This window comes from Lissotriton vulgaris, chromosome 1_1 (assembly GCF_964263255.1).
Source record: "Lissotriton vulgaris chromosome 1_1, aLisVul1.2, whole genome shotgun sequence".
NCBI classification, from domain to species: domain Eukaryota; kingdom Metazoa; phylum Chordata; class Amphibia; order Caudata; family Salamandridae; genus Lissotriton; species Lissotriton vulgaris.
Window position 1 is genome coordinate 1,542,940,340 of NC_141685.1, and position 24,601 is coordinate 1,542,964,940.

Here is a 24,601-nt window from a genome sequence, read left to right on the forward strand (position 1 = left end):
CACTGGACACCCCGATGGTAGGCCCAACGTACCCCCCTGTGCAGGGTGCAGTAAATGCGAAAGGTAGGACATGTTATAGTGTGGGTAACATGTCCTGATAGTGAAATACTGCCAATTTCGTTTTTCACTATTGAAAGCCTACCTTGCCCATAGGATACCATGGGGAATGTTGTGAAACATGTTTACCTGCATATCTTCCCATAGCTGCAAGATAGACATGTGGAATCTGGGATCTCTGAACTCAGACTTTATTAACACACCTTTTAGTAAAGATTTTTCTTAACTTCTAAGTTTGGAAATAACACTTTTAGAAAGTGGCTATTTTCCTGTTCAGCCTTTCTGTTTCTCTCTGCCTGGTTGTGAATTGACTGTCTGGTTTGTGAGTGACAGGGCCAGGGGTGGCTCCAGGAGACTGGGTAAGTCCGCACTAGGCTAAATAGACACATCTGCATGTAGAGTAGTGGGGAGGAGTAGCACCTGGGTCTGAATATGGCTGTGCCTGCCTTCCACAATGCTGTCTCCACCTCCTGCGGTGTGTCTGATGGCCCTGGCCCACACTCACAAAGGAAGAATATGTGCAATGGCAGAGTGCACCCAGAACTGGCTTGGACTGGGTCAAGGACTCCTCGCACAGGAAGAACAAAGACTTTTGGGGTATAAAATTAGAGCTGAGACCCCTGTAAAATTAGATTAGGAATCTTTGTGATCAGGAAAGAACAGCCAGGAAGACTGAGGAACAGTGCTGCCATTGCAGAGTGTCTGGGAGCTAACCTACAGTTGCTCTGATTGCTGAGGAAGAGGACCAAGGGACTGTCTGCTGTATGCTGTATCCACCTTCTTGAAGAGGAGCTGTGCTGTGTGCTTTGCCCCCCCCCCTGAAGACCACTTATCTCAAAGGGCCTGAGAAGAGCTGGCTTTCTGTTATCAAACTCAGGAACACAAAAGTTTGCAGAAGAAACCATCTTTCTAGCGCTGAGTGTGTGTGTGGCTGTGCACTGACGGAGGCCTGCTAACCTTTGTCCTGCCTGACCATGTGGTGTGGACTCGGCACACAGTGGGCTTTGCCTGGGGTCTGCCGTGTCTCCACCGCGAATCCTCTAAAGGGCTGCCTCGGCGCTCGAGAGTGGGTGCTCGTGCACTACCCGAGGCCGTAATCAAAGGGGCCGCAATCACCACTGCAGGCCCGGTCTGAGGAAGGAGGAGAGAAGCACTGAATCAGGAAAACTCACTGCTGCCGGCCCGGGAGCCTCGTCTGCGTAGTTCCTCTTCACCCGCCTACGTAACGACCAGGGCGTGGGGATTGGCCCCAGCATTGCAGGTTGCCAGGCAACAGGGAGGCTTGTCCTGATGGAGCCACGTTGAGTCCCAAGGAAGCGCCCAGTGTCTCTTAGTGACCTGGGGTTCCCGACGCTCTGCAAAGGAGATCCGAGTGCGCCTGAGGCAGGAGAGTGCCACCGGAAAGGAAGCTGCTCCGCCGAAGGAAGAACGCGGGCCGCTGAGCCCTCTCTCTCTTTCTCAACGTAACTGGATCCAGCGCAGAAGGGAGTTGTGGCTGAATGCGCTGCTTGTAGGCCACCTAGAAAGACGTGGGAGCCGGCGGATGCTTGGCGGGCACTAGCGCATCGTGAAGGGGGTGATTTTAAAAAGCTCAAGCATCAGGGTAGGCCTCTGAGGATTTGAGGCAGGCTTCAAGTAGCAGGACAGTCCTTCCAGGTACCGCAAAGCAACTTTCTGAAGTACACAGCAGGCCACACCAGCAGGCAGTCCTCTGAGAGTCCTTCCAGAGGTCCGGAAAGTGTACTGAAGAGTTGGTCTGGGGGTATTTTTTTATGCCTGGTACCTTCTTTTAAGTTGTAGACATTTTTAGAGATTCCCTTTGAAGAGTGCTGGAAATTTCCTTTTTCCATGCCCCGGATCCAGCCTGACTGCAACCACAATGAGGTAGTGTGAAGTCTCTTGTGTGATTGCAAGTCACTGCCTATTATCATGTAAGTGCGGCTGTGCCCAGCTGTGCCTCGCACCCTGCCAGTGGTGATCTATCCGAGCACACAAATTCATCTATTATGTGGATGTCTGGGAGAAATATACATAGACCAGCTGCCAATGACAGCCAGTCTTGTGACCCAGAAAAGGCTGCAGGCACAAAATAGCGAGGGTAGAAAAGTGCCAATGTTCTAAAAGTGCCATTTTCAAATGTGTGTCTTAAAATCCAACTTCACCATTTAAGAGAATTTTAAATAACAAATTCTTAGCCATAAAACATGAACTTCCTATCTGACCCTAATCAAAAGTTTAAGGCACACAAATTATGGACAGAATATGTAACAAACCAAACATTCACCCCCAGTGAAGAGATCTGTGTTAAATCCATCATTCTTTTGCACTCAATGACACCCCAGTTTAGACCGAGCCATCAGCAAATCAGCCTTCACAGTAGGTTGAGTGGGGTGTATCCCTGCTCAAGCAACAGCCAACATCCAAGTTAGGGTGAACTACTAAAGTCACTAAATTAACCTGTGTTGTTCCCTCTGGCAATTTGGCACAAAAGAAGTCAGGCTTAACTTAGAGGCAATGTGTAAAGTATCTATTTAGCACACAAACAATAATAAAGTGAAAAACAAAAAAAGAAACCCCACACAAATTTAGAAAAATAGAATGCATTTTAATAAATTATTTGACCTCAAAATTACAAACATGCAACCATTAGAACCCAAGCTATACATTTCTTGTGCCTAAAAGATCAAAGGGCCAGCAACAGAAATCTAGTCGCGTGAAAATATGTCAAAGTTTAAAAATACGGACGAGAGCAACAGAGTGCAGGATGTATCAAAGGAGTGGATTGGGTCAGTCTGCGCCCACCTTTGGACTTAGAGGAAATTTCCGCAAAAATTGCCTGAAAGGGTAAAGTTCAGTGGGGCAAAGCTGCAGGCAGTGCCTAAGGAGGGAGATGCATCGTCCGGGACTTACTGGATGAACTTGCTGAGAAGATTTCTACATTCTGACTTATTCTTTTTTTTTAGAGTTAACAATCGCCAGCAGAATAGAGCTGCAAGCTTTTGCTGAAGAGGGCTAAATGAGGTCAGATACCCCTTGGACACGAGCTGGTGAAAGAGGTTTGATGTTGTGGGGATGATCGTAGTGGTAGCTGCCATAAAGTCAGACCAACTTTGGGGGGATCGATGAACAGGTAAGTCCCGGTCTCCTCTCGGTTCTCAGAGCACTTGTGAGCCAAAAACATTCAGTATTTCAAGTTGTAGATTTTGACTTTCTGGGCACCTTTAGGAACACTTTCAAAGGTTCAAGACTAGATAAACACCCCTTGGAGGGTAAGGACTCACTCAGGCTGGGTCCAGGTGTGGGTTCAAGATTGAGGGAGACTTTTCTGTCCTCAAGGCTCAGATCAGGAGGCACGCTAACTAACCCTAGGAGTTACTGTGGTAGTCAGGAGTTCAAGAAATCAGAACAGGGCTCAAGCAGCGGGGTAGGCCTCTGAGCATTCAAGGCAGGCTTCAAATCATATTGAGGCAACGGATGGCCTGGACCATTCACAATCTGGGTTCAGGCCTAACGACAGCACCGAATCAGCCCTCCTAGCAGTGACCAATAACATCAGGATGACACTGGATGATGGGGGGTCTATGATTCTGGTGCTGCTGGATTTATCCGCTGCCTTTGATACAGTGTCTCACGAAGTGCTTCTCGGTCGTCTGAGGGATGTGGGACTGGGGGGTGTAGCTCTGTCCTGGATGGAGAGTTTCCTCTCTGGCCGCTCTCAAGAAGTCAGGCTGGGCTCCCACAAATCCATCTCCAGGGAGCTCACCAGGGGAGTGCCACAGGGCTCATGCCTAAGCCCCACATTATTTAATGTGTATGTGGCCCCCCTGGCCCACTTGGTGAGGTCCTTTGGGTTCACCCCGGTGTCATACGCCGACGACACCCAACTTCTGTTTCCCTTCAAAACCTTTACACCTCCCCTAAAAAAATCTTTTGCAGATGGAATGAGGGCAGTATCAGAGTGGATGGCCAAGAACTGCCTTCAATGTTATGTTGGCAAAACAGAAGTACTACTGTTCGGGGATGCGGTGAAACTGTGGTCTGATGAGTGGTGGCCTCTAGAACTAGGACCTGTTCCCATCCCGAAACAGACCGTGAAAAACCGGGGAGTGCTATTTGACCAAGCCCTTACATTTAAAGATCATGTCAACCAAGTTGCCGGTACATGTTTCCGGGCCATTGGACTTCTGAGAAGGATGTTTCCATACCTACTAGACACACACAGAAAGACCTTAGTCCAGGCATTAGTTATCAGCAGATTGGACTACTGCAATGGCCTTCTCTTATCAGCTAACGAAGGCCAATTTAACAAACTGCAGGTAGTCCAAAACACGGCGGCAAGGTTAGTTCTTAATGCTCCACCCAGAACTTCCTCCCGCCCTTTGCTTGCTGAACTACACTGGCTTCCTGTGCGGCAACGCACTAAATTCAAAATCCTGTGCTCCATCCATAAATGCCTGACAGGCACGGGGCCTAAATACCTGACTAAAGCCTTTCAACCCTATCTCCCTGGGCGCTCACTACGCTCTAGCAACCTACAGCTATTGCAGGTACCCAGAATAAAAAAATCCAGACAGGGAGGCCGTGCCCTGGCACACACTGGTCCTGTTCTTTGGAACTCTCTCCCCCAGACACTAAAACAAATCACCAACCACTTGTCCTTCTGTAAAAATCTTAAAACTCATCTTTTCACTAATATTTAAATCACACATCTCACACTCAGTCATTTCCGAGCACGAACCTGTACAACCTATGTTCCTTCAACAGGCAAAAGCGCGGAGATACCCCTTCGGGGGTCTTTTCAGGCGCTATACAAGAACATAAAATAAAATAAATAAATAAATAAGTTGCAGGGCAGTCCTTCCAGATGCCACAAAGTAATCTTGTGAGGTACACAGCACCCACAGCAAGAGGCAGTCCTCTGAGACTCCTTCCACAGGTCCGGAAAGCAAACTGAAGAGTTAATCTGAGGGTATTCTGTATGCCTTGTACTTTCCTTGAAGTTGAAGATGTTTCTAGAGATTTCCTTTGAAGAGTGCTGGAAATTATCTGGCTCTATGCACCGGCGCCAACCTGACTGCAGGAACACTGAGGTGGTGTGAAGTGTTGTGTGGATGCAAGGCACAGCCTATTGACTTGTAAGTGTGGCTATGTCCAGCTCTGCCACGTATCCTGTCAGTGATGGCCCATCCCGGCACACCAAATCCATGTGCTATGTGATGGTCTGGGAGGAATATACAAAGATCAGCTGCCAATTGCTCCCAGTGATGTGACCTAGGAATAGGTTGCAGGCACAAAATAGCAAGGGCAGGAAAATGCCAAAGTTCTAAAAGTGGTATTTTCGAATATGTGTCTTAAAATCCAACTTCACCATTAAAGAGGATATTAAACAACAATTTCTTAGCCACCAAACATTAAGTTCCTTCCTGACCCTAATCAAAAGTTAAAGACACACAAATAATGGACAGAATACGGAACATATCAAACATTCACCTCCAGTCAAGAGATCTGGGTTAGCTCCATTGTTCTTTTGCTCACAATGCCACCCCAATTTAGACCCAGCCATATGCAAATAAGTCTTGACCCTGCTCTTCATGGAAACAGTCCAGCCTGAACGGCAAAGCCAGGGCCTCTCTGGACCAGAAACAAGCATTCTGGGACTGGTTGTGGTGAGGCGTCGAGTAGCTGGTTCTCCTCCTTGTCTGTCATAAGTTGATTGTTGATGATCTTTTCAAGTACCTTCGCTGGGAATGGGAGTAGGGAGATTGGCCAGTAGATTTTGATTCTGCTGGGGTCAGCAGAGGATTTTTTTGAGTAGTGGTATGATTTCGGCATATTTCCAGGTGTCAGGAAAGGTTGCGGCGGTAATAGAGGTGTTGAGTAGGATGGTGAGTTCCTGGCCGATCCTTTGGTTTCCGAGCAGAAAATGTGTTGTGGGCATGGGTCTGTGGGAGCTCCCGAGTGGATGGATTTCATAGTAGAGGTGGTGTCCTGGGAGGAGAGGATGTTCCTGGTGGTCAGTGTGTGGGTTCATATCCGTTATGGTGATGGTGTATCCGCTAAGGAAGTACATAGGTGTGGGTTGGGGTTCAAAGTTTCTGTTGTGATTTTATCCTGGAAGAAGTGGGCAAGGTTGTCTCACAGCTCCTGTGAGGGTGTGATGTTTTCGCTGGCATCCGGTTTGGAGAATTCCTTAACAATGTTGAAAGTTCCTTGGTGTTGTTAGTACAGGTTTTGATACACGTGGACAAGGGCAGTCTTCTTTGCTATCCTCAGTAGGTGGTGGTAGAAGTTGAGGGAGGTCGTAAAGACTGCCCATTCAGAGGTGTCCTTGCTGGTGCGCCATCTCCTCTCCAACTGTTTGCTTTTTAGTTTACTGTTTGGAGTTCTTGGGTATACCAGCTGCCATTTTGGGAGGATTTTCTCCAGATGTTGCTCTTGATGGGGACAATACAGTCTGCCCAATCAGTGATCCAGGTGTTGACGTTTTATACTCCCTGTTCAAGGTTAGTGGATGTAGCAGGGTTGGAGGTTTTGAGGGCATTCACGCAGCTGGTCTCTGAGATTTTGTCCCACCTCTGGTGAGTGGCATTGGTCCTCTTGAGGGTGGCAGTGCAGGGGCTGGAGACACTGAAGTGGGCGATAGAGTGATCGGCCCAAGTGAGTTATGTGACATGGCTGTATTTGACGCGGTTGCTGGAGGTGAAAATTGTGTCCTGGGGTGTGTGTGTAGGGTTGTGGATGATCTGTTTCAAATCAAGTCTACTCATACTGTTGAGGTGGTGTGCGGTGTTTTTGCCCTTGGGGCCGTCGATGTGGAAATTTAGGTCACCAAGGATGATATAGTCCTTGTAGTCCAAGGCTAGGGGGGCAATGAAGTCTGGGATCCTGTTACAGAAGATGGAGCACGGGGCTGGGTGTCAGCATGGGAGGGGGCCTCTGATGGTTGTCTTGTCATCTCTGTGGAGCTTGAAGTTGATATTTCATGGGGGTGGTGATTTTGGCAGTGGTGGTGGTATACTGTACGTTCTCTTTGTGGATGTTGGCTGCTCCTCCTCCCGGCTTGTTGTTGCGGTCCTGGTGAGTGATTTTATACCGGTCGCGGATTGCTGTGGCAATGTCTGGGGCGGATGTAGGTTTGAGGTAGGTCTCAGTGAGGAAGACGATGTTGAGTGCAAGGTTGACCGTGAGGTCCCATAATTCAGTGGAATGCTTGCATAGTGAGCATGTGTCGAAAAGGGCACATGCAAGTTGTTTTTTTCTTCAGGTGGTGTCTGTGGTGTTTTTGGGGTGGGGCTGTTCGGTTGGCTTGAGTGTGTACAGTGGCAGATGAGGTGGCAGTGGATCAGCATGGTGACAGTGTTTGTTGAGGCTTCTGGGGTCGAGGGTGTAGAGCTTGGTGATTGTATATCTTCAGGGGGTATGAGGGCCAGAGGATGTGGTGCTGGGTGTGGTCCAGGCACCGAGGGAAGCAGACTTGGCTTGCCTTTGGCAGTCATGCTGCGGCCTGAATTAAGTAGGTCCTGGGGTCAGCAAGTCTTCTGTTGGCGGGAAGACTGGTGAGTGGGTAAACCATGTCAGTAAAACCCCAGTGGGAAAACTCAGGAAGCTGCGGTGTCACTGGGTCAGTCTGGAACTAGCAGAAACTGGTGGCCGCAGGCAAGTGGCAAGCTAGGTGTCCAGGTGCCTACTGATGTGGTTGCACTGCAGCACTTCATTAAGTAGGTCCTGGGGTGGGCGAGGCTTCTGTTGGAGGGAAGAACAGTGAGGGGGGAAACCCGGTCGGGGAAATCCCAGCTGGAAATCTCAGACAGCTGTGGCGTCACTGGTTCAGTCTGAAACAAGTAGAAACTGGAGGCCACAGGCAAGTGGCAGGCTAGGTGTCCAGGTGTCAAGGAATGCCGTTTGTCGAAGTTAAGACAATCCCTCAAAATAATTTTGTTTAAATTGGACTCTGACCTTGCCCAAATAGTGACCCATCACAAAAGAGGGTGAAGACATATTATTTCAGAGAGATAGTATATGCCAAATCCTAATGCACTATATAAGAAGAGGTACACTCAGAAGCTGTCTGCAAACTTATTTGCAACAATTTGCAGTAACAAAGTATCCACAAAGCCCCAGATATAACTACCATATGTGACTGAGGTCATGCAAATAGCCTGATATATTTTTGTCAGGGCACATGTTGAGAAACAAGAAGAAACCTTTGCTAAAGAGAGGAACCAGAGGAACTGAAGAATAGACTATCCCTAAGCTGAGTGCTATTTCGGGGGATTGGCCTGCAGTGGTTGCCTGACTGCCAAAGAAAGGAGAAAGGACTTTGTGCTACTTTCATTCAACTTGTGAAGGATCTCCAACGGCTTGAGATAGAGCTTGTCCCCTGCTGAAGTCTCAGGGACAACAGACGTCACCCACCAGTTCCCCAAGAGTTCTTTGGAAGTGCCTGCAGTTGTGTTGGGCTTTCTGTGGGACTGCGTGTTGCAAGGAGCTGGAAGCGCGACTCACGAAGAAGAAGCGTGTCGCCGCCGCAGCCGCTGTCATCGCATCACTGCAGAAAGGTGTCGCCACTGTTGCTTTGCCTTGCAGAAGTGCCTAGCATCGCCGGAGAAGAGTGTCGCTGTTGCATCATCGGGAAGAATGTTGCAGGCAGCCGCTGTCATTGCATCACTGGAGAAGGGTGTTGCTGCTGCAGCTGTCGCATTGCATCGCCAAAGCGTTTCGCATCACTGGAGAAGAGTGTCGCCTTCGCATTAGACGCCGTCGCATCACAGGAGAAGTGTGTCACAGGGCCTGTCATGGCTCAGAAGAATTGTTGAGTCACCACACGGCTGTCGGGCATGCGCGCATTGTGTCACAACAAGGAGAAGATGCCATTTTTGTTTCATTGCACCGGATCTTCATCGCATCAAGGTGCTGCTGGTCGCATTGCCACGGAAGCGCAGTAAGAAACCGATGCATCACCTTCCCATGCCGAGAAGAACCAACACATCCCCTACGCATCAGTAGGGACCCAACGCATCACTGTTCTTGTGTGCAAGGAACCGACGCATCACCTTCCATGCAACACTTTCATTGTATAGTGTTACGCATCCAAAGGTACATTGAACTTAAAGTGTTGCATTTACCATCTAAAGAGAACTAAGCTAATTCTACAATTTTTCAAGTACCGTATTGTGGATTTTTGTCGTTTGTGGTTTTGTGTTAAGTCTATATAAAAATACATATTTTTATACTACAACTTGTGTGGTGTCCATCTGTAGTGTTGTCACTGGGTTACTGTATGTGTTCACAAATGATTTACACACTGCCTCTGAAAAAAGCCTGTCTGGTCGTGCCAAGCTACCAAAGGGGGTGAGCAGGGGTTATTTTAGAAGTGTACCCCCTTACCCTGACTAGACGTAAGGGTCCCTATTTGGTCAAATGTACTACCTCTGCCAACTAGATACCCTCAAATCTAACATTGCCCAAATTGGAGGCAAAGCCAAAACCTGAGGCAATAGACCTCAGAAACAGATTTTCCTTGCCGTTTGTAAGAGAACACTATGTCCCAGCTCAGTCAAATACAACACAGTATAAGGGAGAGAATTAACTCTAATCAAATCATGACCTTGGACTCGAAAAGATATAGTCTTGGTATTCCTTGGCCCAGCCACCAGGTCTAAGGACTTGTTATAGTTGGTGGTCAGGTCTAGAGAATCCAGTAATATTTCAAACAAGTACAAAAGATTTTTAAGCCCTACCACAGTTCTGGCCAGCAGAAATGCATAGTCCACATAGAGTAACTCTGCAATGGGATGTTTGCCAACCATAGGAAAGTCTATATTAGATAAAAGTGGATCTTCCAGGTTATTTATATATAAAGTGAACATGAACAAGATACACACCTGACGGGCCCCTCTCTTGAACTGAAATGCTTCAGTATGAGATCAATTGGTATTAAAACGCATGACAGCAGACATGTTTATATATAGGTCTTTATAAAACTACACAATACACTGTATACTCAGTCAATGGCTAAGGCGTGGTCCCGGAATGTCAAGTGGATGGTGTGCTATAGCCACAGTATATTTATTAACAATAGTATGTTAATATGTATTTGTTTATGATTAATAATTATATTTTATAATCTTAATTTTGATTTTATGGATATATGTATAATTTCTTAAAATTCATGTCAATATTGTTTAACTTAATATTTTCATTTAAATAAAAAATGGTACTGATAATTTTAATACAAGCTTGTTTACATTTTATTTGCAAATAAATACTTCTTTCATTTTTTTAAGGTAATCCATTTCTATTTTTAGGTATTATATTCACAAAGTCATTATGAGAGGTCCGCTCAGGGGGTACTGTATAATCATTGCCCTGCATTATTGGTCTACCTGCCACGGATCTGTGCTCTACACTGTACCCTTGTCCTGATGATGATTTTGTATTAACCTTCAGATCGAAATCCCATTTACAATAAACAATACATAGGGCCTGATGATCCGCCAATCTCGTGGTGGGGGTGCAGTGGCGGTCGAGGACTGCCGCAGCAGTGATCCGACCACCACATTATGAGAACGGCGGTTGGACCATTTTGGGCCTGCCACAACCGCCATGGATCGTGGTGCGTCATTGTGAGGCTCAATATGCTTGGTGTTGCTGCTGTGGCACTGCCAAGCATAATATGAATTTCCTCACTGCAACCATATCCACTGAGGTGTGCCTGCCATGGAAAGGGTGGTGGTGAGGTAACTCTGGGGGCCCATACAGGTCCCCCTTTTGCTTTTGTACAGAGGGGTGCTTGCATGGAGGCACATGTTGTGCCTCCTGTGTGTGTGCACCCCCAGTTCCTCTACAGAACAAAATGCACAACATTGCAGAAACAAGCTTTGACACTTCCATTGCGGTACTTTTTTGAAAGGCACCGCCGTGTGAACACCAAAGGGCCGCCCACCAAACCACAAGGAAACTCATATTCTGCCAGGTGGCCGGTGGCCCTGTTTGGGGCCCGCTCCCACACCGCCAAACTCATATTTAGGCCCATAGACTTGCAGACCCTCTTTGGCAGATACTTTTCAGGAGCCTTGTGTCATCTGTCTTTTCTGTATACACACCTGTCCCTGACTTACTGTTTTTGCACCATGTGATAACAATTTATTTACTCTACATGTTGTAGTAACATATATTACGTGTAATTATAATTTACTGAGCACTCTTTTTAATTTGTATAAGAAGTGTAATTGGATAGATTATGTATCTCCTTAATGGGAAATGCCAATATTGAATTGATTCTAAAGAGAACCACGGTTTCAATTATTACCATTGCCCATGCTTCCTGTACAGCGTATTGGAATTGCCTTTGTATAGGAGTATACACCACAGGGTCATTAGGCTGCATACCTTTTGGCACCTCATTTCCTTACAGAGCACCATCCTCAATCTCCATCTGGCCACATCCACATCTGCAGTCTCAGGGATTCATTTGGGATATGGGCTTGGGGGTTAAGTTGGCACACACATTTTCTCGTTCCTGCATGGAGATGGTGATACCTAAGGCACTGCGGATACTTCTAGTGGTGTCTGCACATCAATTGTAGTGTTTTTTCACATAAAATGGCTGTTTTTTCTCTTTGTTTGCCATAGAACTGCTGTTTCTTCATTGGAGCCCTCTGGTTGCTGCAGTCCTTAAATATCCTATTGTGCTTGCCTTTCCTTGAGCATCAGCTGGTGTTTTCTAGCACCTTCAAGTTGTCCCCAGCTGACTGTTTTTGTTTTATCTTATTCTTTTTTTTAACATTGCCTGTATATTCTGTGTTATCCTTGAAGAGTGAGTAAACATACCTTAATGAGTTGCACCGTATATGCTATAGTGACTGAGTCTTGGCCTCTTATAGTACCTGGATCAGGGTGTTTCTTATAGGATGGGTAGTTTTCTTTGGTTTTCCTTGTTTCAGATTTTGATATGTATATTTTTGAGTTCACTATATTTTTCTCAGTAAAGTCCTTTGAGGTAACAGATATTTTTAAATAGATATTTATATAAGATTTGCTAGTTCTTCTTGCTATGATATTCTTATGCTGTCATTTCAGTCTGCTGGAGCATAGGGATCTTTCTGAGGGTCAATTCAGCTCTGAATACCTAGGTATAGTATACTCTCTCCATTACTGTTCACTGGTTGATCCTGATCTCAGGCCATCCCTATTTATGTAGAAGATGGCTGTCTTTTTAGTTGGGCATTTGGGTTTCGACAGACTTCACTCCCAATGGGTGACCTCGGGCATACTGAGGGTGTGTCACTTCTATGAGGTGCATAATCAGTGTGCCTTCTGATAGCTCCTTTGCCTCTGTGCCCACATCTATAAAATGGCACAAAGACAAAGAGTTCCCTCATTTTCACAGCGCCATGCCACCATGCAAACAAAATGACACCCCATTGTAACTGTTTCAGCACAAAGCATGCATTGGTGCGATTCATACACAAATATCTACGGCCCCTTCTACAATACCAAAGCGGCCCAGGGTAAAATAAGCAGGTACAAACGCATGTGGCGCCCCATGGCACTATATGTCCTCAGGCTTTTACTGCACTTTGTTGCCTCCCATGAATGTTAGTAACTGTAATGTGTGAGAGTGGCATGGGGACTATTCAAAAGCCATATAAAGGAAGGTAAAAATGGGCTTGGCCAATTCCTATTTAATATGAAAAAACATTAGTTACTCACCTGTAAACTGTGGTTCTCCAGTATTGGTGTCTTTCATAGATTCACATGCTTGATTATTCCCCGTCGTCGAAGTGGAAGTCCCACGGTACATAAAATAGTAGTAAAATATATATATATATATATATATATATATATATATATATATATATATATATATATATATATATATATATACATATAGAAAATTATATATATATACGTTAAAAAAAGGAATACATATAAAATAAATAACGTAAAGTTAACCCCTTGCGTGCTGATGACAGAACGGTTCCATCATCAGCATCGGTTGAGCTGTGCTGATGACGGAACCATTCCGTCATGACTCCGCCCGCGCAAGGCGGAGTCAGCACAGGCGGAAAATACGCCCCGCACGCAAGGGGTTAAAAGTACCATAGAACTGAGAGAAGGCCCATAGAAGCCTTAAAGGGAGAATTCACTTTAGTAACATATCATAGTCATTATAATAGTCCACATTCCGTCCAATCAGGTAACAGCACCCTCTAGAACCTTCTCCTCAGAAGCTCAAGCCCTCAGATTTTCGAAGCACCAAAGTGACCAAGAGTGCATGAGGAGAAGAGAGCCTCTGAGGGGAGGAAGGGTGGGTTGCATGTGAATCTATGAAAGACACCAATACTGGAGAACCACAGTTTACAGGTAAGTAACTAATGTTTTTCTCCAGTATTAGGGGTGTCTTTCATAGATTCACATGCTTGAATAAGAGTAGAAAGCAGTAAAGTAAAATATGAGTCATAAAAGGCATTTCAAGTGCAACCACAATATGAATTATATATCATACATTTAGACATATGGCAAAACCTTTTATGACAGGAGGCGGGAAGCAACAGAGGCTCACCTTAGTTAAAAAGATTTCGTAACACAGCTTGGCCCACAGCAGCATCTGCAGCATCCGCTGATTCTAGACAGTAGTGCCTCGGAAACGTGTGTCTGCTCGACCATGTTGCAGCTCTGCAGATCTGGCGCAGAGGCACTCCAGCAAAGAGGGCAGTAGATGATGCCACAGCCCTTGTCGAGTGTGCTCACACCGGAGCAGAGAGAGGCTTTCCGGCCCGGCAATGGCAGAAGAAATCCATCTAGTAATAGATTCTTTAGTGACTGCCTGTCCTTTATAAACTCGGCCATAGGCTACAAAGAGCTGGTCTGATTGTCGAAAAGGAGTGGTGCGCTGGATGTAGAATTTCAGGCAACGTTTTATATCAAAGGAATGGAGAGAACGCTCAGCAGGAGACTGAGGGTTGGGGAAGAAAGTTCTGAGAATGATGGGCTCAGATGGGAATCCGTAGGAACTTTGGGAATGAATTTCGGATTTGTCAGTAAAGTAACAGTGCCTTTAGAGAATTGAAGAAATGGAGGTTGTATCGTGAATGCTTAGATGTCACTTACTCGCCGTGCTGATGTAAGCGCAAGTAGAAGAGCCACCTTCCATGTGAGGAATTTTAAGTCGCTGAATGGATGGGCTCAAAAGGAGGTAGGAGGAGCTGAGATTAAACCAGATTCAGGCGCCAAGAAGGCGACGGATGACGTATGGGCGGATACATTTGAAAAAGGCCTCTGACGAACTGTCGAATGATCCGAGAGGAATACAGAGAGGTGGTGCCATCATGCCGAAAGCGGGAAATCGCTGCCAGAAAGACTTTAAGAGTGGAATGAGAAAGTCCTGACTTTGCTAGAGATAAGAAAAAAGGCAGGATTTGCTCCGGCTGGGCGTGCATTGGATCAAGGGCTCCCTTGTGACACCAAACACAAAAACGCACGTGCATGAGCCAGCACCTTCCTGCACTCCGGAGTGATATTCAGACCTGCAAACTCATTGTGTTAAGGTTCCAAGCATGCAGTTGGAGATATGACGGATCCGGATGGCAAATCCGCCCTTCGTTCATGGTGAGCAAGTGAGGCAGAGGGCGAAGAGGTATCGGATCGCACTGAGACAACAGGAGGTGGTCCGAGAACCACGGGCGACATGGCCACCTGGGCGCAATCAGTATGACGTGGCATGGTTGAAGCTTCATCCTGTGCAGCAGGCCCGGAACGAGAGGGAGTGGGGGAAAAGCGTAGATGAATTTGCTTGACCAATTGATCGAAAACGCATTCCCGCTTGACTCTCTCTGGGGATGCCGACTTGCAAAGCGTAGGCATTTGCGGTTGGTTGGGGTCGCAAACAGATCCATCTGTAGATGGCCCCACTGGCGAAAGATGTACTCCAGAGTGGATTGGTGGAGTTCCCACTCGTGATTGTCCGCCAGAGATCTGCTGAGACCGTCGGCAAGAGTGTTGGAGACGCCCGGCACGTGAACTGCAGTCAGGTGAACTTGGTGTTGAATCGCCCAATTCCAAATTTCTTGTGCCTGCTTGGAAAGCAGAAGAGACCTCGTACCTCCCTGCTTGTTGAGGTAGTGCATGCTGGTGGTGTTGTCCGTCCGCACCAGCAGCGAGTGGCCTTGTATCAGCATCCGGAAAGATTTCATGGCAAGGAAGATGTCCAATAGTTCTAGACGATTGATATGCCATGTGCGTTGAGATGCATTCCATTTGCCCTTGACTGGCAGTCCGTCGAGGTGTGCCCCTTAACCCTCCAAGGAAGCATCCGTTGTAATGGTAAGCATAGGAGTTGTTTCTCGGAAGGGCCGACCTGCGGCGATATTTGGAGGGTGAGCCCACCATTCCAAAGCTGTTTGAATGCGGGGGTCAGGTAGAGTTTGTCGTTGAACGACCCCGAGACTTGTTTCCATTGTTTGTCCACCTCCTCCTGTATGATTCTCATTTGGAGTCTGCAGTGCGGAATTGGATGAATGCAAGAGGAGGTCATGCCAAGATTTCAAGATCCGGACAGAAACTGACTTTTTTGAATGTAGCAAAGCGACCATCTTGAGTATGCGGAGTTGTCGCTCTTGTGATACAAACACCAGTGCCAGACGAGAATCGACTGAGGCTCCAAGAAAGATTCTCTGTTGTGAGGGAAGAGGATGAAACTGTTCAGATTGACAGAAAAGCCCAAGGTGCGTAAAAGTGACAGGCAAGTTTGAGTATGCTGAATTGCTGTTTGACGTGTCTGTGCTTTTATTAGACAATCGTCCAGATAAGGGTAATATTTAATGCCTTGCAGGTGAAGGAAAGCTGCGACTGGAGCCATGATTTATGTGAAGACTCTTGGCGCTGATCGAAGGCCGAAAGGCAGTACTTTGAACTGGAAGTGCTTCGATCCGACAGTGAAGTGAACATATTTCCTGTGTTTGTGATGTATTGGCACATGAAAATATGTGTCTTGGAGGTCGATAGTGGAGAGGAACTCTCCGTGGTTGAGGTATTGTAAAATTTCCAGTAGAGTGAACATTCGGAAAGTTTGTGATTTGATGAATTTGTTGAGGGCTCGTAAGTCCAGAATGGGGCGCCACTCTCCCGACTTTTTCTTGATTAAAAAGAAGCGGGAATAAAAACCCCTGCCCTGTGTGCTCGAGGAACCACTTTGACAGCCCCTTTTTGTATCATGATCTTGACTTGAGCCAACAGATCTTTTAAATGAGGTGGGGGGGACCGGAAGGTGGACGAGTGGGTGGAAATTTTGTAAACTCGAGAACATGTCCTTTCGAGATGACGTCTTTGACCCAACGATCCGAGGTGATATGAGACCAATTTAAGAAGTTGTGGGAGATTCGACCTCCAATCTTTAGAGTCGGAGAACACTTGTTGCTGGGGAAGTCACTGCCTTTTTCTCCGATAGGGTCTTGAATCGGTTTGAAAATTTTGGGATTTTGGGATTGGTAGCTGTATTTTTGCTGGTTGTTGGCATAGGAGCGATATTGGGAGGAGCCACGAAAATTGGAAGAACTGCCTTTGCCACGTGCTCCTAGAAAAGGCCGCTTCCTGTACTGAAGGGCCCCTAAGGCACGAGCAGTAACTGTATCCTTCTTAATGGCTTCCAGAGCCTCGTCGACATGCTTGCCAAACAGGGAATCACCATCGTATGGCAAGCACCTCAGGGCGAAAAGCTGTAGATTTGAGCCAGCCCTGGCATTGTAAAACAGCAGCTCCAGCAAGCTGTCTGAACCCTGTCGAAGAGATGTCAACAGCGCAGTCAATGATCTCAGAAGACATTTTCTCTCCTTCTTGGACGATCGTTCGGGCCTCAGTTCGGACGGAATCCGGGAGCTGGTCAATCAGGGCTGCGATTTCAGACCACATCTGGCGGTCATATCTTCCAAGGATGGCCAGGGAGTTGGCCACTCTGACCGTTGTGGCAGCCATGGTGGTGAATTTTTTGCCGATAGAGTCTAATCGACGCCCTTCCTGGTCCGGAGGAGAGGTAAGTGGAGTGGCTGGAGTTCTCGAACGTTTCTGGGCAGCCTGCGTTACGACGGAATCCGCCTTAGGGTGTGAAACAAGGCATGCTGGAGAGTCTGCAGGAGCCTTGTATTTTTTGTCGAGACGTGGCAAGACAGCAGGGATGAAATTTGGTTGTGCCATAAATTTGAGACCTTCCTCCCAAATAAAATAAATAATTGGGATGGTATGGGTTTGCTTGAGGGGTTGATCTTTGAAATCATAGAGGTAGCAATCCGTTTGCTGCATCTCCAAGGTTAAATGGAAACTTTTGGCAGCACGTACCATTAAATTATGAAAACTTCCTATGTCCACCGGCGGGGAAGGCGATGTCAGTGGCGTAGATGGTGTTTGTGCTCTATAATCATCCCAATCTGTGAGGACGGTATCTACCTCCTGATCTGTATCCTGGTTCACATCCGCATCATCATCAGTATCCTGCTGGGGACGGACCGGTGAACAGGGTGCCTCTGTATGGACGGATGCTGGTGGTACAGGTTGAGGAGTTGGAGAAATAGATGCAGAAGGAGGCAATCTGCGATTATAATCGTCCAACATGTATTGCAAGTTGGACACCAATGAGGACGGTATCTGAATCATTTGTTCCTCAGAAGAAGCAGCAAGGCAAGCTTCATGAACAGGAAAGAGAGCACACCCCTCCTCCTCATAATCTTCATCATCTTCCTGGCACTTTATATTGAGTTCAGATGGACTGGTCGCCTGACAAAAGACGTCATTCACATAGGAATCGACATCAGAATCATCTCCTGCCGATTCAAAAAATTGCATCTGAAGAGTAGAAGCATCAGTTATAGGACTCAGTGGAACTGGGCGTTTGACCACTGATGCTGTGACCACTGTGAAAGTAGTTGCAGTAGCAAGTGAATGGTGTGTCATTGGCAATCCCGTCGACGAGGCAGTAGATTCCTTTGTTTTCAACGACGTAGTCTTGCGTGCCGTCGATGGAGCCGTCGACAAGAAGGAAGACGTCAACATGGATTTTGCCCTCGTCGAGTCGTCATAGACGAAGCTGGATTCGTCAGCGTAGACGGCACAGTTGACGAGGATGTCGCCGTCGAAGGGCCGGTAACCGTCGACGAGGATGCAGCCGTCGACGAAGATCTGGACGTCGATGAGGTCTTGGTCGTCGACGAGGTCTTGGTCGTCAACGAGGTCTTGGCCGTCAACGAGGTTTTGGCCGTCGACGATGATGTGGCTGACGACGATGTTGCGGCCTTCGACGATGGGCGTGTCGACGAGGCCTTCGTGGACGAAAGATTCTCAGCCGCAAGCGTTGACGAGGCTGGTTTAACGGCCGTCGACAATATCTTGAGAATAGATGAAATAGGCCTCACCTCTGGAAGCATCGATGACGAGGTAGACGTCGTCGTCGAAGTCCTCGTAGACATAGAACACGTTGTCGTCAACGTCGGAACAGCATCAATGGATCTCGTAGTCGTCGACGGTCTCGTCGACGAGCTGGCGCCCATTTTAGATGACGAGGGTACAGCTTGGGATTGCGACGCCAGAGAATCAGGTCCCGCAGGCGTGGAGGCAGGCAAATCCCGTGGGGAGACAGATTTAGAAGCGTCGACGAGCCTCTTTCTCTTCAGAAAAGGAGAAGGCACCTCAGTCTCTGACCTACGCTTAAGAGAGGCTTTAGAAAGAAGACATGCTTTCCATGTCAGAAACAGGATCTTCGGAAGTCTTCAACTTCTGTAGCCACAGAAGGAGACAGGCCTCTCTATCTTTCAAAGTCTTTGAGGAGAAAGTCCTGCAAAACATGCAGTTCTTAACTTCATGGTCCGGGTAAAGACAGTAAATACACTTACTGTGAGGATCTTCATGAAAAAGGTGAAGCTTGCCACAGGATGAACAAGGTCTAAACAATGATTTCTTAGTAGAAGACATCTTGAGAGTAAAATAAGTAAAAGATTTGAAGAAACTGAGCAGAGCTCAGGGAGACTCCCTTCACACGACGTGCGGTCGAAAATCTGAGGGCCTGAGCTTCTGAATAGAAGGTTCTAGAGGGTGCTGTTACCTGATTGGCCGGAATGTTGAACATTATAATGATATGTTACAAAAGTGAATTCTCCCTTTAAGGCTTCTATGGGCCTCCTCTCAGTTCTCTGGTACTTTTAACTTTACGTTATTTATTTTATATGTACTACATTTCTTACGTATATGTATAATTATATAATTTTCTATTTGTCTATATATATATTTTACTACTATTTTATGTACTCCCACTTCGAAGACGGGGAATATTCAAGCATGTGAATCTATGAAAGACACCCCTAATACTGGAGAAGTATGCAATTCACTGAAATCCATAATCTCTACTAGAATCTGAAATCTTGTGTTATCTCACATCATCAGTCTTGAAACTTCCTACGAAACTGGAGCTCTGTTATAAACCCAGCCATACTGTGTGCTTGTTGATGCACATTCCAGACAGGTGGAGGAGACGTGGTGGAGAGGTTAGAGCTGCCAACTTTGGAACCCCGAGCACCATGTTTGATTCTTGGCTTAGGTTCAACCTCTTGAGATTCTGAGCAATCACTCATTCTATTGTAAAGAGCTCGACTTCCCAATCTCTTCGTCCACGTTTACAAAACAAACTGCAACAAAAATGGACAATCATTTTGGACTAATGATCACGCTGCCACTGGTGGATTTCAGTATTAGTGAGGCAGAATGAGAACTGTTCTGTTTTTAAACCTCGCAGACTGGAATACCAGTTTGCACTTATGCAAAGACAGAATTAAAATCAAAAGTTCCTTACCACTTTACACCTGGGAACAGTAACATTTTCACAGTTGCACTCTAAAAAAAATCAAAAACACATCATGAGCCAACATATATGTGAACAGAATACACAAATCAATAGGGATAAAGTAATAATACGCAACATTACCACAGTGCCATTCAGGGCAACACTGCTCGGGTACTCTTCGCATCACTAGTTTTGCATCAGAGGTGCAGTTCACCAAAGGCGCAGGGCACAGGTTCTCGTCACAAACTGAGGAAAGAAAAGACACATACTGTTAATGTAGCTTTAAAGTACTCATGGTAGTACACAACGCATGAATGTGGGTACAAGTACCAATTATAAGAATGCTACTCTGTTGCAATTAAAAACTCTGTGAATGTTCTTTAGTCATGCGCCCGTGTGTGTGTTTATAGGTGTAATATCTGTTGCATCTATTCTGGGGGTCAGAAAAAATTGCCAGTGTCAATTAACACCGTTTTTCAAAAAGTATTTGATTTAGTTTACCTCTGGATAATCTAAAATATATCAATGCATCTATATGAGAGTGCAAAGTTTCTGATTTATATATGTATAACAGAAGGCGTTTCTGTAGAGAAGCCCTGTTCCCAGTATGAATGGAGCTTTTGCTTGCCCCTTGATACATTTTAACACCTCTTGAGCGGTGGGTTGATTTCTCTCCTACCCTTGAAAACCTTCAAGAAGTGAGGCCCATCAGTAGGTTGTTTCCACGGTGGTAGTCTAGTGACAAAAGTGCTAACTTCAGAACCCAGTGATCTGTGTTCCAATCTTTGGTTTGACACTCAATTAATAATATTCATTTGATTGTAAGGGCATCACTTTGTTTTCTATATGGCTGACATTTTAAACATGAATAAAGTAATATGTGAAAAAAAAGAAATCAACTGTGCAGTGTGCTATATTCCACCCTCCCAAATATATGTCCACACTCAACTCATTAGTAGTTCCTTCTTTAACCCCTTGGCCATGGGGGTCATGTCTCCGCTGTGCTGGGGGGCGCGCACAACCCACCGGTGCTCGTGACAAGCTCAGCTCATCATGAACCACGGTGGCCGTGTGCTCATGACGAGCTGAGCTCGTCACGGCGACACCTGTTTCCGTGGAACGCTCGCACAGCAGGGGAATTAGCCCCGCGTGCGAGCGTTGGAGCCGTTATGACCAACTCAGCTCGTCATGAGCACACAGCAACCGTGGCTCATGACGACCTCAGCTCATCATGAGCCACGGTGGCCGTGTGCTCATGACGAGCTGAGCTCGTCACGGCGACACCTGTTTCCGTGGAATGCTCGCACAGCAGGGGAATTAGCCCCGCGTGCGAGCGTTGGAGCCGTTATGATGAGCTCAGCTCATCATGAGCACCGGGCAACGGTGGCTCATGACGAGCTGAGGTCGTGATGAGCATTGGAGGGGTTAAAATAGTATAACTGTTGGACCTAGCCCTCTCTCCAGGATCATCCCAAACATTTTGCCTTGACGCCTCTTTTAAAACCAGTTTGTGTTGGCTATTAGTATTTTGTGCACTTTACCACTACTAATCCGTGCTTATGCTCTCTCATTTAAACATGGTGAAATTGGCTTAGACTCAATTGGCATGTTTATTTTACATGTGAGCCTCTAGTAAAGTGGCATTTCATATGCCCTTGGTAGATAAATTAAATGCCATCGACCAGGCCTTGTAGGTACAGGTTAATTTAGAGACTTTTGTGGTTCACCATGACAGGGATTATGGCTGTTTCTTTAGAAGCGCTCACACACCCCTTAACCAACATCCCAATTTCTCATAATAAGGCAGAGCAATTGAGGTATGATAGACAAGCTTGTTTGTAATGCAGGTACAACATCCTAGTTCTTTATGAACAACGAGCTTCACATTTACACAAAACACCCTCTTTCCTTCAATCGCTTAGTGAGTGTCATCCAAACCTTTAGTGGAATAAACAATTGAATGGACCCAATGTGCATGCAAGCTGAACATTTGCCCTGTAACAATTTACACTTTCCACCCTACATTTTCCTGTTTAGACACTGTAATATGTTCTGTCCTGTGACACCACACTACCAGGTAAGCAGTCTTTTTGTAACTAGTTATACTGTGATATCAAAATTAGAGGTCTGTGAGGTATGATTTGATCAAGGAGGTATGATATTGTGCTTTCTAGTCAGTTTGAAGAGGAGCATATCACACTGTATTTCCTGGGTGTGATTACTACTCATTATTTGTTGTTGTGTCAAGACAGTAACAAGTGCCCATTTAGTAAGTTTACTGTGCCACTTCAGAAAGCATGGACCACTGGCCCTGTTCTTTACCATTGACAATTGTCTTTGACCAATAATAAAACAAAGTTCATGCTACATTAGCCCCAGTAATCATGTTTTGAGACCAGGACTTATTGTGGTGTATTATGATGCTATGTATGTGTACGATCAAGTCAAGTAAGTTCCATTAGCCTCACACCCTGGACATTTACCCACCCATTGATAGCAATGACAGAACTATATGTGTTTGTGGAGGGCCATCTTTGATGCTTCAGTTCGTTTTGCATAGTTCAGTAAATGTGTTAAATGTTCCCAGATCGCTCAGATGGAACACGATATGCCTGTTGAAAGCTCTAAAACACGTAGAGTGCTTTACCGCTCATCAATTGCCTTAGCTATGTAATGTGTAGCCCTGCCCACACTGTCAAGACTGTGTATCTAGCCACTCACTTTTAATTAGATAAACACCATAATCGAAGATCTAATGCATATTGTGCTTTTATATTTGTGCAGATTAAGACTCTACAACAGTAAAATCAAGGTCACCCATTCATTTGCCGTCAATGTCATGTTTACCACAAAATCAAAGGAGTCGAGTCATAGTCACACCATTCGTGTGTGCCTCAAGCTTATATGGTACTCCCAGACTGTAAAGTCATGTTACCATCTGGCCACCGATTTGATGGAGGGCAGCCAAGTAAAATAGTTCAAAATTGAAGGTATTCACCCCGTCCTCTGCCATGGTTAATTGTACTTTGCACAATGAGGTCCTGTATCTTTGTGCCACCCCCCCATATATAACATATATAATAAAATGAAATATGGTATGGATATCACTAAACAATCTTCTAGGCGTACCAGCATGAAAGTAAATAAATAAAAAAGCCACAACAGGATTAACGCCTCAGCTACGGCTATCCTACGCAAAGCAATCAGTGGAAGTCACTTCCAGCAGGTCACTGATTCATGACTATTCACAATTGCCCTGATATAATTCCATCAGTGAAAGACGTGTCAGTGTGATAAATCTGGATGCCCAAATTGCAAAACATGGTTTGTTCCCAAGTAAAGGATACTGCAGGAAGATCCCCCCACCATCTTCTTTGTTGATATAATAAGCACTTTGATTCATTCACCTTCAGGCCTGACACATTGCCCCAACTGCACCAAGGTGCACAGCACATAGTCCAGGTATTTGCTCAATCCTTTAGGTACAAAATTAGACCTTTAGGCTGAACGTACATAATGTGTGCATACCTCCACATCTCTATACCCCATAGAGCTCCTCACTAATGAAGTACAGAAGCCATGGCTTTGTATGGTTAGGTACACCCTTGTATAGTGCCTTGATGAATGGGCCAACTCTCATATATATCATTACCAGTTCTCACCCTAGCTCATTGGCTTGAGCAGGGCAACCACATCCATTTCCTAATACCCAACCAAAAACATAATTATTCTAAAATTGAATAACTAATTCTAGTTCAAAGTGTGAAACGCTTTTACCATAGCAATGGATGATACAGTTGGCAGCCTTGTAGTCAATGGATATTTACTCATAATATGAAGTGGATATATTACATTAACTACTGTGGTACTTGAAAGAGTAAAACCTGATTGGTCCAAGTGGACCAGGCCCTGCATGCATAGTGATACCCTTTATGCTTGCTATGCAACTGCTTAGTGCTTTATAAGCCAAGTCTAGTAGCCAGTCTGCCTATAAACTCCATGTTGGGTACCGAATATTTTGTCTATCCCATCATAAATGTGCCAACACGGGGCAGTAGTCTGTAAGTGTCCTTTCTACCTTTCTGTGTAGGCCATCATGTCATGTATCTAGTTGCACTGGAAAATCATATCTACTTTGAAATATTAGGTGCATGTGAGAGAATAGTGGAGTGGAGTGTAGCATTTGCCATCTATCAGTAGCTGTCAGTATGGCTAGTGTTATCTATGACTTAGACGTTATTGCATTAAGCAGTGGAGAACATGATTTACACCTAACTTTATCTAGGACACTATTAAAGTCATTCCCAAACCACAACATTGATGTTTGTACGGATAAAAGCATGTGGACGTGGGTTAAGTCCAGAAATGTACTTTGAGATGTTTATTTACTTGTTTGCAAATTATTGCTAGTGGTCATTCATCTGGTAGTCCTTTAACCAATATCAATCAATCTTCTGGATTGATTTTACCATTTCAGCAATAAACTGGGAACCAGGTGTGATCCATGTCAATGCCGACCTGGCATAGGACAAGTATGTGGTGTAAAACAGTTGCCTCCTCCATGTTTTCTGCACTATTAGCTTTAGTCAATTGTGACTCCTCAATTACTCCGAGGTCTGAATAAAGCAAGTGCAGGTATACCCACAGATCTAACTGTACTCATTTATTCAATCAGTAGACACCTCTAGTCTTGGGTTTCCAACTGTTGAAACTCTAATG

At 45.7% G+C, this 24,601-nt stretch overlaps 1 protein-coding gene across 1 annotated transcript in view; it reads right to left on the reverse strand.

Moving 5' to 3' along the window:
• OTOGL (otogelin like) overlaps positions 1-24,601 on the reverse strand; it is a 1,110,282-nt gene that overhangs the window by 84,572 nt on the left and 1,001,109 nt on the right. Inside the window, exons 47-48 of the mRNA XM_086931129.1 lie at positions 20,024-20,128; positions 19,892-19,932 (exon numbers count right to left, since the gene is read on the reverse strand). Coding sequence (XP_086787255.1) covers positions 19,892-19,932; positions 20,024-20,128 — 146 coding nt within the window. The remainder of the gene's footprint in view (positions 1-19,891; positions 19,933-20,023; positions 20,129-24,601) is intronic.